The sequence below is a fragment of the Camelus dromedarius genome, chromosome 14, assembly GCF_036321535.1.
Source record: "Camelus dromedarius isolate mCamDro1 chromosome 14, mCamDro1.pat, whole genome shotgun sequence".
NCBI lineage: Eukaryota > Metazoa > Chordata > Mammalia > Artiodactyla > Camelidae > Camelus > Camelus dromedarius.
This window is the reverse complement of record NC_087449.1, coordinates 15,284,128-15,301,757: the sequence shown is the minus strand read 5'-3', so window position 1 is coordinate 15,301,757 and position 17,630 is coordinate 15,284,128. Positions and strand designations below refer to the sequence as shown.

General features: G+C 40.8%; 1 protein-coding gene across 2 annotated transcripts; it reads left to right on the top strand.

Annotated features, from left to right (window-relative positions):
* The first annotated feature begins 2 nt into the window (after positions 1 to 2).
* On the top strand, positions 3 to 14,275 carry TYW3 (tRNA-yW synthesizing protein 3 homolog). Of its 2 annotated transcripts, none has more exons than XM_010989040.3 (6): positions 3 to 270; positions 2,692 to 2,772; positions 4,124 to 4,222; positions 4,440 to 4,511; positions 6,811 to 6,944; positions 13,704 to 14,275. In XM_010989040.3, the coding sequence occupies exons 1-6, from the start codon at positions 97 to 99 to the stop codon at positions 13,930 to 13,932; spliced, it is 789 nt and encodes a 262-aa protein (XP_010987342.3). In that variant the 5' UTR covers positions 3 to 96; the 3' UTR covers positions 13,933 to 14,275. The 2 variants fall into 2 exon arrangements, with proteins under 2 accessions (XP_010987342.3, XP_064349519.1); XM_064493449.1 differs by lacking the exon at positions 3 to 270 and adding an exon at positions 342 to 414.
* Positions 14,276 to 17,630: the final 3,355 nt, after the last annotated feature.

The window sequence follows — 17,630 nt, the reverse complement described above, 5'->3', positions numbered from 1 at the left end:
AGTTTGGACTTTCGCGGCCACCACCGGCTTCAACATGGCTGCGCCCAGGGAAAGGCGAGGCTAACGGGGAAGTGCAGACCCTGGCCCCCTCGTCGCATGGATCGTAACGCAGAATTCAGGAGATGGAAGGCGCAGTGTCTGAGCAAAGCGGATCTCAGCCGGAAGGGCAGTGTGGACGAGGATGTGGTAGGGCTTGTGCAGCTTCTGAATGGTCGAGAACAGTTTTTCACCACCAGTTCCTGCGCTGGCCGCATCATCCTCCTAGACGGGGTGAGGATCCTTGGTGCCCTTCCAGCGCCTGCCCGGTAGTGTGCAACATCAGGAGCCCTATGCCCACCCTATACAATCCCAGCCCAGCCTGTGTTTCCCCTTCTGATGGGTGATCTCGGTTTCTTTATCTGCGAAACTAATAGGGTAACTTAGACTAATGCTTCTAAAATTTCAATGTGTCTGTTAATCACTTAGAGATATTTTAAAGTACAGATTCTCATTCTTTAGGTCTAGGGTGGGGCCTAGTCTGCATTTCTGACAAGCCCTGAGTGACGCTGAAACTACTAGCCTGAGAATGATGTTGAGTTGCTAGGGTTAGAGTATTTCACCTTAATACTAAGGGAATTTAAAAACTTTCCAGCCTGGCGAGGTGGGTGTCTTCTCTTCAACCGCTCTACCAAATCATTGTTAACTACTTTATGGAAGATCGCCATGGTTATAGGGCGTTTACTGCCTCCTAGTGGCCCAGTCCGTTATTAAAGCTCTGGTAATTTTTACATTATCTGAGAAAGAGTATGGTAGTATACAGTCAGAGTGATCAATCCCTCAGGCTTTGGAGTGATACTGCCAGATTCTAAACTAGATACGGGAATTGGCTTTGTGACTTAAGGGAAAGCTAATGAAACAGCCCCTCCCTGTTCCATGTACTAAGGATAATAAAGAGTGTCCATTTCATAGGAGTTTTATGTGGAGGAAATAAGATAATTTTGAAACCTTTAGCATCGTGTCTGACCCATATTAAGTATGCTATAAAAGCGAGCTTTGTGTTAACTTTAACATTAGGACTGAATTCAGAACATGAAAGACAGCGCACTCATAAACTCATTCTTCAGATCCCCCACTGATCATCGCTGGTCTCCCAGGCTGCATTCTTACATTGCTTCCAGTGCCTCCTAAGCACTGGCACTCTTGCTTGGCCTGTTCCCTCTCTCTTCCCCCATTTCCATTGCCCTATCTTCCCTGGATTTCTGCAGTGGTTTCCTAGCAGGGCACTGGACTACCAGTCTCTCTACCCCAAACCATGTTACACATTTAACAGAGTCACCTTTCTAAAGCACAGTTCTGTGCATGTCACTCATCTGTGCTGAAATACTCCAGTATACCTTTCAGCTCTGTTTTCCACTACGGGTCTTCATCTTAATCTGTTTACTGAAACTGAACTATTCTCTTTTTCCTCTTATATCTACCTGCCTTTCCCTTTGCTCATGTTTGTTTTTCCAGAAATGTTTTCTCCCATCCTTGCATGTCTGAGGCATACCTCCCCACACTCCCCTCCTCCACCTGAACGCAAACACACACATCCACTGGGAGACAATGACTACTTCTCCTGAACTGACTTGGGACTTTTTCTGAACCTCTTTTCATGTTATGTATTATATTTTGTCTTGTATTGTATTTATTTCCACTTTGCCTTATTTCAAAAAGGATTTTGATCAACTTACAAAGAGGCAAAACAAGAGGAAAATTAAAAGTGGGAAAATCTGGATAAAGGGAATATAGATAAGATGAAGCAGAGATGGCATTAGTTCTCAAAACATACCACTAGACTGTACATTTGCTAGAGGTGGGCCACACATTTGGCTGTAAGATTTAGAGCAGCCAGCATAAAATCAGATACATAAGTCATTGAGGTCATTCGTGAAAACAAATCAGTTATTTAGGACAAGCAAAGCTCTTCTTTCTGAAGCCAGACAGCAAAGCCTCGTGTACCCATTGTATAAATAGTTATGACGTAGAAGTCCAGTGATTTAAAAGTGCATGTGGTTTCCTGTATCCTCTTTCCAGTGTCCTTGAGGGTAGGATCTGTTTATATCCAGAGTACCTAATAGAACTTTGCAAATAAACATTTTTCCAGTTAATAGGCAAAAAATGCATTTAATATATTTGCCTTCTTGAAATTTTGACCTTTTAATCCTAGCTCTGCCTTTTGGGACTACATATAAAGTCTAAGCCAGAGGTCACAAACTTATGCCTGTAGCGTCTAGGGACATATTATAACAGGTATGAACAGATCAAGTGTCAGTAAAAAGTGGTAGGCCCTTTGTGGAATTGGGAGAGTGCTTTCAAATTTTTTTTAAAAATATCATGCTAATCATAGAAAACAGCTGGAATACAACTTAGGGGCTACTAGTGTACAACCCCTTGTAATAATGCCTTTTCTTCTGACAAAATCATGACTGTATTTCAGAAAATATTTATTATGTTCTTTTACCTTAATACACAAGTTATTGTCTTTCTCTCTCAGGTAATTTGGTTTCATTTTGTTTTACATTAACTTTACCCAAAACAGTATTGAATTATTCTCCATAATACTTAAAATCACCACCTGGGATTATTAATTTAAGAAAGCCTAAAATGTGCTATACATTGTACTTATTATTTTGTATTTTATGATTAAATTATGTTATTTTTAAATTTTAGGGTATAAATGGTTTTGAGGTTCAGAAACAAAACTGTTGCTGGCTACTGGTTACACACAAACCTTGTGTGAAAGACGATGTGGTAAGTTTTTATATATAAATTTAGAAATAAACTTTAATTCCCAGTCACTTTAAATACATCTGAAAAGAATAGAAAATTCAAGATGATTTGTATAATAATTATAATAACATAAATAACATAATTACAATGACTGAAAATTTTAATGCCTAAAGAGAGTTCATAACAATGGCTTTTTTTAGTTGTGGGAGATAAAATTTTGTGTGCAGGCATTACTTACGGCTGCTCAACAGAACACATCCTCTTGGACACAGCAGAGAGTTCATGGACATTGGACACATATTGGATCCAAATTCTGAATTTCAATCCTGTCATTTGGTAGCTTTGTAACCTGGAACAAATTATAGGAGAAGGCAGCTAGGAGAAAGGAATTGGCACTACCTGCGTGTAACCAGCACACTGATACAAATAGATTACACATTACTTACCTGGATTGCTTCTTTAAAAATCTTCCTGTCTGTGCTGGGTTATTTAGTTTCCTAAATTAAAATGTTTAAATAAGTTCATATAAGTTTGTATTAGTCAGGCATTTGACATTACTGGCTCAGGTTCTTAAAGCTGTCTTCAAAGTACTCAGTCGCTGTCTCCTTCCTTGGGTACTGGTTCTCTTTGTATGTTTGCCCTACTTCTCTTCTGCTTCAGATAATCTTCGTGGCAGGAAAGATAGTTGCCAGCAACACCAGCAGAATAAGACTTCTTTTTAAGATCCATGTATCATTTTCAAAGAAGGAACCTCAGTCCCCCTGCGTGGTTAGGTGTTCTCCCCCTGAGATCAGTTCTTTTTTGCCAGTAGAATGAAGTGCTGTCCTTGATCAGACCTCGGCACTTGGCATCTCTGATATTATGATGATGGGAGTTATGAGTGACAGGGTCACAATTGACAGTCCCACCAGAATCAAAGGATGTAAAGGAGGGAGGTTGGTGCAGGGACCCTAGGCAGACAGCAGTAACAATAGATTCTAGCTCAGACATGATAGTACATGTGTCTCAAACCTCAGTCTAACAACAAAGCGTTTAAACAGACCTAGTGCAGTCTTTATATACCGTATTCCTTAATGAAACATCTGTTATTGAATTAGATAGAGTAGTAATTTACTTTGTTAAGGTATGGTTGGAAAGAATGACACAGAGGGTTTATGGGAGAATTAGCAATCAGGTCTGTGAAAAGAATAAGCAGATTAGTAAGTTTTTGGAGAAAGAGGGCCAAGAGAGCAGAGTGAAAAGTTACTGTGGAAGGAGGATGCAGAGTGAGTCTGCAAGTTCCTCTGAAAAACTGAAGTTACATAGGATAAAGGGTCAGCAGAGAACAGGATCATATATTGGTATCTGATCCTAACTTTTTTCATTCATTTAGATGGTAGCTCTGAAGAAAGCAGACGGTGATGCCATTTTGAAATTTGAACCACTTGTTCTCCATGTGCAATGTCGACAGTTGCAGGACGCACAGCTGCTGGTAAAATTTTGTGATTATACTTGAATGTATAGGTATGTGAGTAGGTTTAACTTTAAACTTTACATCTTCTATCAAAATTATAGCAATGTTAGTTTAATCAACTAGTTTTTTATTTAATTGTAAGTTTAGAGTTATATATGTTTCTGCAGTTTGTAGAGCTAAAGTGTTTATCTGACTAGCCAGATTCTCAGAATTTAACAAATTTATTTTCTTCCAGCATTCAGTGGCAATGGATTCTGGTTTCAGGAACTCTGGCATAACAGTGGGAAAGAGAGGAAAGACTATGTTGGTAAGATACTTTGGGGCAAAAAGCAATGCTTTGAGCATGCACTTATCCACATGATTAAATAACCTTCTACTCAAATCTTCTTACCATTCCCTGCTCAGAAACTTGCAGTGGCTTACTTTTTCCTACAGGGCAAAGTCCAGACTGGTTAGATTTACATTTGTGATCTTATTTTATAGCATTCCCCTCCACTTATTTTTAACCTAATTCTCTCTATCCTCATCCTCAATAGTTGAGGCCCAATTTAATCAGTTCCATGATGTTGTGGAGAGATGCACAGACAGAGGGTCTGAAGTCCTCTATGCGGATCCAGCAGGGGCTGAATTTTCTCGGCCACATCAGGGCTCTAGTGAACTTCTGCCGTAGCACCAAATTCAGCCCACAGCGGGGCCCGTTCCAGTAAATCCATTTGATGAATTACTGTCTAAGGTTGCGTATGTGCTGCAGCGGCAAAACTGAGTAGTTGTGACAGGTATTAGATGGCCCACAAAGGTGAAAATACTTACTGTCTATCCTTTTACAGAAAAAGTTTGCTGATCCCGGACTAGGTGATCTTTAAGGCTCCTTCTGAGTCCCACAGCCTCTCTGAGTCCTTTCCTGGCCAAGCCAACCCATGGCGACTTGGCCCTGATCTCCTGTGGCAGTTACTGTTTGTATTTACTGTTTGACCTGGTGTATGTTGTTTGCCTTTGAACTATTTCAGGTTGTCCCCTACTCTAGCTCCCTAGACTTTTCCTATTTTCTATCTCTTTTTAACAAACACCCTATTTCCCCCAAAGAGGTGACGTTTTACAAAAGAAGACACCTGTAAAGCTAAATAGAATAGAACTAAACAGAAAATCAAAACTCATGGTACTGATTTGTGTCCCCATCTCACTCCTCACTACGTCTGTGGCCCGAGAGCAAGGACAGAGCCACTCCCTCACCATCCTTTCCTTTGTCCTCCGTGTTCCGTTAGTTACAAGTCCCTGCACATCTCCCTCCGATTTCTCACGCCGGCTCCGCCTCTTCACGCCCTGTGCCGCCGCCCCTACACGGTCCCTCATTGTCTCTCACCCTCGTCTGTACAGTGGTCTCCTGACTTGTCTTCCTGCTGCTTGTCTTCTCCTTCAGTCCTTCCAGCCAATACTGTCCGAATTCCCCTTTTAAAGAAGTCAGGTGTCCAGGGGTTTTCTCTGATTTTCAGGGCCTCATATAAACTATTTTGCATCTACCTTACTTATGCTCGCCTTCCGCTAGCGCTCTCCCCTCCAGCCAGATAGAAAGCTGTTGGTTGTCTTCCGAATGTGTCATGCTTTTCCTGTCCCCAGGACTATAGAAAAGTTGTTCCTCTGGCTGGAATGCTCCCCAGCCCCCCTGTTTACATCTGGTGACATTTTACTTTAAAATCCCAACTCAAATGCCACCTTTCCCATAAAGCTGAGACCTCAGTCTCAGTTAGTTGCTCCTCCTCTGTATTTCCTTAGCAGTGTGTTTTTATGTGGGTGTGTGTGTGTGCAGCGCGCACGCACGTGCACATGAACTCATGCACATGTACACGTGTGTGTTTCTCTTGTCCTGGCACCTATGTTGTGCTGATGTGATTTTTTTTGTTCACTTGTTTATTTCCTGTTCTGAAATGTGAGCACGAAAAGGCGGGGGCCGTGTTATGCTCATCCTGTATCTTCACACCTTATGTGGGGCCCAGAAATGACAGATGCTCAGTAAGGTTTCGCTGAGTGAATTTTTAGCCTTTATAATAGTTTTTATTGTGTTCTTAACCTGTGGCCAGTGTTAGAATTTGTTTGGAACACGTTGACTGTTTCCTCAACAGGGCTACTACAATTGGCAACCCTAAAGCATCGAGAAAGCCACCACTGTGGGAGGTAGAGCAGAAGCGGTTTATTCCCGGAACCCCGTCGCTCAAGCAGCGCCAAGAGGCTCTTTAGCGTCCAGTCCGTTTTGATTTTCCCTTGAAACTTCTGTTGAGGTTTCATTGATTTCTTTTCCTTAGATAGTGTATTAGAGCTTTCTTAGCTTTAGTGAGATTGATACTGTTAAGTTTATTGGATTCTTTGATAATACCTGCTTCTCTGTAAGACAATGTATAAAATGCCTTTCTTTACAAATGACTTTATATGATGAGAAAATCTGTTTAATCTCCTTTGATTCAACTCTATTTAACTAAATTATATCAAAGCATGAACTTAAATGCTGTAATGGAGCTAATCTATATTTAAACACAGCGCCGCCTGCGACTTTTCTTTAGTTACCTTCTATGTCTCTAGCACATAAGTCATCACATCTAAATTGTTCCCTGCAGGCTGTCCGGAGCACACATGGCTTAGAAGTTCCATTAAGCCAGAAAGGAAAACTGATGGTGACAGAAGAGTATATCGACTTCCTATTAAAGATAGCAAATCAAAAAATGGAGGAAAACAAGAAGAGAATTGAAAGGTATATGAATTAGACTTTGTCATGTTATTCTTACATGCCTAGGTCGTTTCTGAAAACATTCACACACACCGTCTTCAGTTTATACTCCCAAATGCTTTTCTATTTGTAGCCTTATCGTGAATAATTAAAATGATGAGAGTAGTGGATGGGAGTAAGCCAGACTGTAATGGGTGTCATACAGAGCTGAGCGAGGAGGCTCCAGGGAGGACGGTGGGACACGTGACTGCCAGCAGCTGCATTAGGGAGAGGATGGTCACTCCGGTAAGAGCCCAACAACCACAGGGACCACAGCTGGTGAGGCTGAAGGCGGTCAGGGAAGAGGCGCACCCTGCCCTCTGAACGGGATCTGCTGAGATTACCAAGACTCTCCTTTTGAGGAGAACAGCCTGGTTAATTTTAGTCTGATAAATATTTTATACCTCTGGTGGTTCAAAACCCAGCTCCCAGCATGGATTAGATTTGAACTGGTGTAACTGTCCCAGGTGGAAGGATTAGGGCTGTCAGTTCACATCTTTGCATTTCCCTTGTTCTTAAACTTCACCTCCCTATAGATTAATTTTACATTACTTTCTTTTTCAACTTTTTCCTAAGAATAGGGTTTTTGATTCAAAGAAGTGACTGTTATACTGCCTTCGTATAAGAGATAACGCTGCTGATCTGTCATCAGTAAGATGCGTATTTCTGAGTTATTTAAGGAGTGATGGTCAGCTTGTTGTCGTTTGTAATTTCCTTTTTGCCTTCTCCCCACCCCCGGTCACCCCACAGCCCGTCAGTCACTGCCTGAATAGCTCCTGAGCCCTGCTTTTCTCCCCCTCTCACTGCCACGCCCTCCCTCCGGACCACTGCAGAGCCTTGTCAGCTGCTCTCATAGTAGAGCCCTTCCGGTGCGTCTCTCTGCTAGGCCATTCTCCGTATCTCCAGCCTCCTGTCTGTAAAGTGTAAAGGAATCCTATTGCTTAACTTGCCTGCTTAAAATTCTGTAATATCAAGAATTGTTTATGAAGCAGCTAAGTCCAGAAGTGCCAATGGCAGCAGTGTGGCTTCCTGGAAAGAGGCAGAACTGGACTCCAGAGACAGAACTGGGTTCAAATCCAGCTTCCCCCACAGCTTACTCAACTCTCTTGGCTTTTTTGTCTTATATCTAATGTGGGGGAAATCCCTATCTCAGAGAACAATTTCAGTATACGTGAGGCAGCATACGTGTAGTGCCAGTCATGGATTCTTAGGACGGGATAGCCTTTCTCCTTCTTCACTGGCTCACACGGAGGATAAACCTGTTATCACATCAGTACCACCATCCAGGCTTTCTCAACCAGGGCTCCTCTTCATTTGAACCACAGAATTAACAAAATTATTCAAGTGACTACTTCTGAGTTCTCCCAACTGTGCTTAGAACCTGTACAATCTAGATACATTGGCGAGAAGTTCATTCATGACATACAGTGGATGGCTGAGGGCAGCAGGGCTTCTCTTCCAGCAGAACCCTGGCTGGAAAAAGCCGAGAGTTTACCTGGCCACAAGGTGCTTTGAGCAAACATTCTAAAAAGAGTGATGATTTCAGGTAAACAGCTGAAGAGCCACTCCACCCGACTACAGAGTTCGCACTGTTGTAGGTACTTACTGGTACCATTCTAAAAGCTGACTACATTTACACAGTGTTACACAGTGCTCTAGTGAGACTGTTGGCTGAAATGTAGGAGGTAGCAAATGGGTTTCTCTGTTTCCTTACTTGAATTTCAACAAGATTATAAATATAGCCCAAGATCAACTAACTATACACCTGGTGAAGTTAATTGAACCACGTTCACCAACTATAAAATCAAATTATGCTTTAAATCTTTTGACTGAAAAATATGTTCTGAGATTATAGTGTGCATGCTGCTATCAAGAGAGTCATGCTCATCATATAAAATCAGTGAAAAATTAAAGAAGGATAAAAAGTGTCTTAAGATACTGATTAGAAGATTACATGTGAATTCAGAAAGGGTGAGCCAATTAGGGCGCTCCTTTGGAAACAGCTGTACATTCAACCAAATGCAGAGAAAGAGTTACTCTTCTGATGTTGAAAAGAGAAAAAATAATAAACACTGGAGGTGATGAGTTCTGCAATCAGACACTGAGTACTAAAGTTGGTTTGTCATAGGACTAAAGTTTCACAATTCACATAGCTAAAATAAGAGAAGTTTTAAAAGTTAAAATCCTAATGAGTAACATTCCAGCATCAAGAAATATTCTTGAAATGTGAAAATCAAAAGGTAAAATGATTTTAATAGAAGAAAGGTCTCTTTTGTAAAAGACAATTCCCAAGCCTACTTAGAAAAGTCAGATGATTTCATATGTAATGATTTCCAGGTGAAAAATATGAAGTTTGGAAGTCTGTTTACCAATTATAAGAGGAAGGCCATCTTTGCAGCTATTAGTAAGAGATCTGACTTGGGTTGGATGAAATTAGCTATGTTCTTCTCACCAACTGTGTACTAAGAAAATAAATGTTAAATAAAATGTAAAATAAAAGGGCCAAATGTATGGTGTGAAGTATTGATAAAAATAAGGCAAATTGGAGTGAAAAAGTAAATGGATCTATTTCTGATGGTTGGTTTTTCCCTTTTTCACTTTTCTTTATTGTGGTATAATACATATAACATAAAATGTATAATTCTATCCATCGTACAGTTCATTGGCATTAGGTGCATTCACATTGCTATGCAGCCACCACTATCACGGTTGTTCATCTCCAGAAACTTTTCATTATTCCCAGCTGAAACTTGATGCTAATTAAACGATAATTGATTTGCATTTCCCTGATGATTAGTGACACTGAGCATTTTTTCATAAACCTGTTGGTAAGAATTTCTGTTCCCTCACTTTGCTGCTCTCATTCCTGTTTGTGGTGCTTCTTAGCTTCCTCTGGATTTCTCTTATTATTCTACCTGTTGGTTAAATATTATTTTTCTCCAGGATTCCCTCCCTGGCTCACTGCTTCAGCAAATTCCCTAGATACTGGCAGACTTTCCAGATCTCTCCTGAGTCCTGGGCCCATCTATCCAATGGCCTATTGAACACATCCAACTGAAAAGCCTTTCCTTAGTATCTTTTTGTCTTTGTCTCAACCTCTTTTAGCCATTTCCTTGGTTCAGATTCTTGTTATCACTTACCAGTATTATTACAATTTACCCCTCAGTGCAAAACAGAAGTGTGAACCATGCTGAATTACAATTATTTAATTGCATGTATGTCTTTTTTCCCCCACTACAACATGGTCACGTTGAAAACAGGACTGACTTTCCCCCCACCAACCAAACACACACACATACACTAAGTATCTTTTACCCTAAACCTTACAGAGTGTCTGCCTCACAGTCGAAACCCAGTAAATGTTTATCGAATTAATCATAAACAATAAAGGAACTAAAAGTTAACACATCATATTTAGTTCCCCAAAGGCAAACACAGCTTCTTATCATTATTTTCTGAGTGTCTGACAGGAGAACAGTGGCTAATGTTTGAAATGTTTGCTGAATTTAGTTAATAGACGCTTCCTATCAATAGTGCTAATTTAATTTGATGGTGTCAAAGCCTTAGGGTGGTTATTCTGGAGGACGTGTAAGATGGCTTATTGATGGGGTGAGCAGGAGGAGGCTCTGGCTGCACAGTCCAGGCAGGAAGTAACAGGATCCGAGTAACAAGATGAATGGGGGTGACCCTGCAGAACATAACCCGATGTGGCAGCAGAGAGAGATGGGGAGGAGAGGAGGAGTCGAGTCTTAACATTTAAAAATGGAACTGAAGCTGGCAAATAAATAACTCACACATTTCCTTATGTACTTACAATCAAAGAAGTAAATAATATATAGTGAAAATACATTTTTTGAGAATTCCTCCATGAGTGTCCTCTCAATTTTCCTCTCATAATTCTTCTACCTTCACCCAGCCAGCTTCCATTCGCCCTTGCCGTTCAGCCCAGTGTTGGAGTTTTTTCCCAAGGAGTTGTTGACGATCTCGCTTGGAGCACTGTGCCCTCAGCACGCTCCTACTTTATCTCAGCTTTTTCATGGCACATTGAACGTATCCACAGCTCTGCCGCTCCCATTAAGCCCTGAGCTCGCTGCCGGCACAGACCTCATCTCTTACCTGTTTCTAGCAGGTGTCATATACATATTTTTTAGTAAAAATGCTCTTGAGCTTAAAATCAGTCAAAATCCAAATACATAATGTATGAAAACAGCCTTCTTTTATTTGTGAATAATGGAAGCCTGAAAGGGTATGAAGTTGTGCCTAGATTTCATTAACTTTATGTTCCTATTTCAGAAGTCAAGAAATATCAGCTTTTTATTGCACATGGTCCTCTAACTGACCTGAAAAACAAGAATCCATTTTCCCAGGGCTGGTCTGAAAAGTTCTCTCATGAAGAGAGCTCTATACAGGTTGCCCTATGTCATGATAATCTTGACTACAGAGGTAGAAAAACTGAAGACAACTTGATTTTCTTCTGAGGGGGAGAAAATCAGTTGCCTGAGCAATACATTTCTTTTTACACTCTGAGCTCTTTTTGTTGCCCGTGAGAGCTGAGAAAATTACACTTTGAGAATTGGGCTTTAGAACGCTGTTTAGAGGGTCATAGCATGAGACGGGAACGTGTAATTGGAAAACAAATTTCTGACTTACTGAGTAAGTTAGTTTACCAAAGGGCATCTTAAAAGTTCCCTTAACAAAGGAAAAGAAGAAAGTCGTCGGAGTTTTATTCTTGGCTTTCAGCACAGAAAGGTCTTTGTTCCATTTTACCAGTTGTTTTTCAGTACCCCAAGGAGGTAGCTTAGGTTGTTTCATGGACGATTGAAGTAAGGCCCCTGTTCCTCTTTAATTACCTTTTTTATGTGATTGAGAAGGTATTTTACACAAGCTGTTAATTCTCTGTGGTCATAAAAGGGGAGTTTAATCTTACCTTTAATTTTCTAGGAATCGAGTAGAAACCAGAGAAAAGCCTTGGTTAGCTAAGTTTAAAGAGCAGCATTGGGTAGAGGAAGATAGAAGATGAAGTTGCCTCTCATGAATGAATAGCCTCTCATGAGTCACACCCTTTGTGGGGTACTTGGATTTATGTTTTAGATAAAATGAGTCATCCTCCTGGGCCGTGTTATTAAGCCATTCTAAATAGGCAATGTGGAAGGTGGGAAGAAAGCCAGTCACTGAAGTCATCTAGGGTGATGGCAAGACCTGGAGACAAAGGGCCAGCCAAGCGTAGAAGTTTTCATGAATGTAAAAGACAACAGAATATCGGTAGATGACCTGCGGGGTGGATGAAGGAGTCTAGCCTGGTGAAGTGTCGGTGAGGCAGGTGAACTCTGACCTTATGTCAACTCTGTGGGAGGCAGGAGTGAAGAAGCAGTCTCCACTTGAGAGGAAGGCAGGGCAGTGGTGTCTGCAGGGGAGCCAGGTTTCAGTTAAGTAAGGATATAAAGGATGCATTAAAAGAAAAGGCTGTTACCACGAAATGGGGTATTTGGGAATAGGTGAATATCTTGGGGTTTTTTAGGTCAGTTTTAGAACTTTTGTGTAGAACTTAGCCTGTTCATCAGATTAACTCAAGAAGAAAATTGGTCCAAACAGCAATCTGTTCTGTAGCTGTCAGAAATTTCCTGTCATAGTCTCCCATTATAAAGGGATGTAAAACCGCGATGAGATCTCTACAGTGGCAAAGGAGTTCTCAACTTTTAGGTCATTCTAATCTGGAACCTGGGCTAATACATCCATATTCACTTTTTTTTTTCGGTAGTTATTTATTCACTTATTTGCCATATTTTTACCAAGTGTGGCAGCACCCTATGCCATTCTAAGAATATAACAGAAACCAAGATGGTCTCATGGAGTCTATGTTCTGCAAAACATTGTCATTATTGAGAACTTACGTGGTGGCAGGCACTGTGCGGGGTACTTACATCTATCTCCCTGCAAGGTACAAGATAGTAACCAGTTTTGTAAGTGAGGAGACTGAGATGCAGTGAGGCTGGGACTCGCCGGCCCCAGCTCTCCCAGGGGAAGGCTGGTGTGGAGCACGTGGGGCTCCCCCGAGCCCCGGTGCGGCCTTCCAACATACGCTGAAAATGAACACTGAAACCACATGGCATGATGTTATGCACCATTAAAAAGCATTATTTTATAGTTCATTTGGTGATATGGAAAATGTTTTCAATATTAAATATTAAATTCGGAAAAACAATGTAAAACTTTATCTGTAATATCACGATTGTATAAAAGACAGTAGGTGTATGTATATGTGTACAAATGTATTAATTCAGAATATAGTAATAAGCAGGAAAGAATCCAAATGTCCAGAGTAGTTATTTCTAGGTAGTTATACAGAGGGGATCTGTATTTGTAACTTTATATATCTTCCCAAATTCTCTAAAGTGAACCTGTATTACATTTATGATTTTTTTTTTTTAGAAAAATATTTCTGTTCTTTTTTTTTAACCTTCTTTGTTTGACTCCTACATCTGGAATAGAAATTAAGGTAGGATAGGGGTTGTCCAGAGGTGATTCCAACCCAGTTTTCAGGGCTGTTCTTAAAGAACTAAAAACACATTTCTTGTCCTAATTAAACAATCATAAAAGCAAAAAGCATATTATTTCTGTGACTTATATTTTAAGGTTAATATGAGACATAAGATTGACGTAATGCTTAAGTTCTAGGTGTACTTCAGTCATTTTGTTTCAGTTCAGAACGCACAGACATAACAGCAGTACTTTATTTCTTTACAGGTTTTACAACTGCCTACAACATGCTTTGGAAAAAGAAAGTGTTACAACTGACTCACAGCCCAAAGAGAAATTCAGAGCGAAAAATAACTCACCACACACTCATAAGAAGAAAAGAAACCCAGAAAAAGCACGTGGCAAATACATTACTGAAGAAAATGATAAAGGACTTGAAAATGATGATAATGATGATCCAGGAATCGGTGCTACCATCTTCCCTGAAGATTACTGAGATTTGGCTCTCAAGTGTCTGGAATAACGTTTCTAGTAGATATTATAAAGCTGCTCTTTATAAGAGTATTTTAGTTTGTTGAGTGTATCAGCCTTTCAGAGACGCAAGATTTAAGTTTTCTTTATATTTTAGAGAAACCTTTACCTTTGTTAAATAGCTGTGTATAATTTTCCCTCTTAAATACCATCTTTTTTAGTCACACAATTATTGCAAAAATAAAATTATGATTTTCAATGCCTTTCTCTGTAAGCTTCAGCTTCCACTTCTACAAAACAGGAGAACGCTAATGCCCTTTCAAGAGAAACTTAACATTAGGAATATCTGAGTAAAAATTATGACAACATTCTACTTATTTTTAACTTTGAAATGTTCAGCCTTTGAGGGAGTCAGTGTGTTTCTTGCTGCCATGGAGTCCAAGGGCAAGTTTTTTCCTCTCTTCTGACCTTGTGGATAAAACAACTGACCCCCTTTTTGTTCAGGACAAAACCCCTGAACCTCCCTTTCCCTGTTATTTCTCATAACCCAGAGCCTGTCACTGGCACAGTCTCTGTGAAACAGGTGGGTGTCTTTTTTCCACTAAGCCTGGTCAGAAATGATAACTTAAGACACAGGAATCTCATTAGAACAAACGTGCCATGACAAATTGCAAGGAATCAGAAGCCTTGGGTGTGAGTTCTGACTGCTGCACAGGAGCTGGAGGTCTTTAAGCAAGTCATGTAATTTCCAAGGGCTTCCATTTCCTCTTCTGCCAAATAGTAATTCTAATCCCTCCCATATTTATGCCACAGGAGTGTTGACAGGATCAAGTTAAATAAAAATGTGAAAGCACTTAATAGACCATTTTGCATATGTTACTATTTACTTTATTATTTATATTCATTATAAATTGAAGATGTTTCACAATGTATTTTCAGAGTATCAAGTCATTAAAAAGTACACATTTAAAGAGAAATTACTAGACAGTCAAAGAACCAACAAACTGTAAGACAAAAACACCAGGACGTCAAGTAAGAAAAATTATAGGAGGTAATAAACACTGAGTTGTGATTTTTTGACATTTCCTAATATTTTTATAATTTGTCTAAGTCTTTATATAAATTGTGATTTGCATCCCAGATGGTTGCCTTTTGACAAATAGCATTTTGTACTCTCGCTTTTAAAGTAGATTGACTTCATAGGTATCTGTGGTCCTCACGTTCATCAGGGATGGTGTCCAGGAAGTTCCAAAATTGCTGTGAGATTTTTTTCTTTACTCCTTTTTTTCTATCATAGCTCTGAACTCCTCTTGGCCTTTGAAGTGAGATACTAATATTTACTTTCCTAATTTCTTTTAATATTCCCACATTTAGGAAATCTTCAGTCTTCCGTCTCACTGTTCAGAAGGAATCTCTTTTGAGTTCTCCATCTCTTTGCCGTCCTGCAGCGCTTGGCTCTGCTAACACTCTCACACCCGGGAATCTGCCCTTCCATCCGTGTGCTGAATGCTTGCTTCTCAGTAATTTCCCTGTTTATAGCAAAGCCTTCTCAGTTCTGTTTTTTCTCCAACCCTCTAACAGTTTTCAGTGTTTACTGCACCTTAGCATCATCTTTAGAACCTTGAAAAAAGTACAGAAAAGACTCAAGAATCTCCAGGGAGGGACAGTAAGCATGTGTATTTTTTTTTTAAAACCTCCCAAGTTGTTCTCTAGTTGGAAACCAGAGGGTAAAAATGCTGTAGGCATTCCCAAGTTTCTGTCTTTGGCCTTCATCTTGCATTGCTGTCTTCACCCCAGCTAACTTCATCCAGTCCAGTAGCCTTAAACCCCTGAGACACTGACTCCCACCCCTCCTGTCCTGACCTGCCTCCCACGCTCCGGCTAACCACTGGGCCTCTCCAGCAGGGCTGTTACTTTCCAAAAGTTTTCTCTTGTTTGATTGTTTCATGCTTCTTTGGCTAGAGAGAGCAGGCTTTTGTTGGTTTTGTTGGGGCTTTTTTTTTTTTTTTTTTCTCCCCCATCTAAGCCTATTGGCATTTCTGGGTTACTGGCTTTTCCAGTGCCCCGTCTGGGAACTGTGAGGTAAAAAGAAAATGCAGGGAACTCAGGACTGTGTTGTTCTTTAGGTCCCAAGATCCCTAGCTGGTCGGCCTTCCCCTTGTCACCTCTCAGAGTCATATGCAGCGTCCAGAGTTTCTAACTGCACTTAAGTGGAAGGAATAGAAAGTGTATCTACTCCATCTTCCAGAATCAGAAGTCTAGTATATTTTTTTTAAATTGTTGGTGACATCAGGACATCGGGGAACCGTCGAAGACGCCTTTGGAGCCGTCCCGATGGCCACCGCCCCCTCCACCCCGCGCGGAACCCTGTCTCCCCGTTTAGGTGCTTTGCCGTTCTTGCCTGGGCTGCTGGAGCCCCTTCGTTGTAAGATGGAGAAGACGCAGCCTGGAAGCCTGTTTCCGGTCCTCTACCCCCCACCCTCACTACACGCACCCTCACTGTCCCACAGCCAATAATGACAAGCACAGAGCTTCAAAAGACAATTCTGCTGCCCAGAAATGGGATAAACTCAGATGTGCAATTGTCATTTAAGCTCCCAGCAGCATCAGGCTTGAGGCTTGGACTTCGCCTGAATCCTATCATGTTTTTCCCACTCCCTTACCCGTTTCTCCTGGGAGCTCCTGCTTAATAAATCACTTGCACTAGAACGCTGTCCTCTACAAGGACCCGACCTAAGACAGGTATTGAGATTACTTTGGCTGTATGTCTAAAATACAGTGATGGCACACATTTAGTATAAAGAGTTGGTGTTTAATGTGCTAGAAATTATATTATGGGTAATGATTTAAACTGATGATGCAAATAGATTTTTGATGTTAAGCACAGAGTTCTAAAAATTCTTCAGGGGAAGGTATCTAAGCCAACTGTTTCTGAGGATCATGTCTATAGTGTTACAAGAACCTAGAGGCAGGAATAATTGATTCTAGGCGAGGGGGGACTGCAAGTCCAGTTCAAGGGGGATACCATTTCGTTTAGGTCTTAAAGGCCAAGAAACAAGTTCACTTGACAGAAAAATCCAAGAAAAAATTTTGCAGACAGAAGGAATGTGTAAATATAATCGAGGCACCAGAGAGCTGTTCAGTGATGGTGACTATTCCATTAAAGCTGAAATATGACACACGGTATGAAAGATCAAGTTGGTTGAAGTGCAACTGTGAAGGGCCTTGTGGTCCAGTGTGGAGGTAGACCAGTGTCTGCCAGCACGGCTGGGCAGCAGAATTACCCGGTCTGGGGCTGGGCACGCAGGGCTGCTTCCTAAAACACTGACTCCCAGGCCCTACTCTAGACACCTCCAGCCAGAATCTTCAATCTGGAGTCTGGAAATCTTAATTTTTTTAAAACAATTCATCCAAAGGATTCTGATAAAAATCAGTCCAGTCCTTTTAGAATCCACTGGTAACAGACTTAATCCTGAAGGCATTGGAGAAGAATTAAAGATTTTTTAACGAATAAAGAAAAAGTAACATGATCAGGTGTTGCAACATACCTGTGTTATGGATTTTGTGTCTATATGTGACAGGATGGTAAGCAGTGTATTAGTCAGGTCACTGTCCTTATCCTTAGGTCTAAGGCAGCTGCCAGGAGGAACAGCGACACGTCCAGCTGTGTCAGTTGAACGCTGTTTGGCTGCAGGAGGAGGAGCTGTCCCCCACAGGTAACAG

Excerpts from the sequence above, each read along its gene's own strand:
- TYW3 (XM_010989040.3), top strand. The coding sequence starts at position 97 with ATGGATCGTAACGCAGAATTCAGGAGATGGAAGGCGCAGTGTCTGAGC. Across the intron at positions 271-2,691 it reads GCATCATCCTCCTAGACGGG|GGTATAAATGGTTTTGAGGT; the intron begins GTGAGGATCCTT and ends TTTAAATTTTAG. Across the intron at positions 4,223-4,439 it reads TGCAGGACGCACAGCTGCTG|CATTCAGTGGCAATGGATTC; the intron begins GTAAAATTTTGT and ends ATTTTCTTCCAG.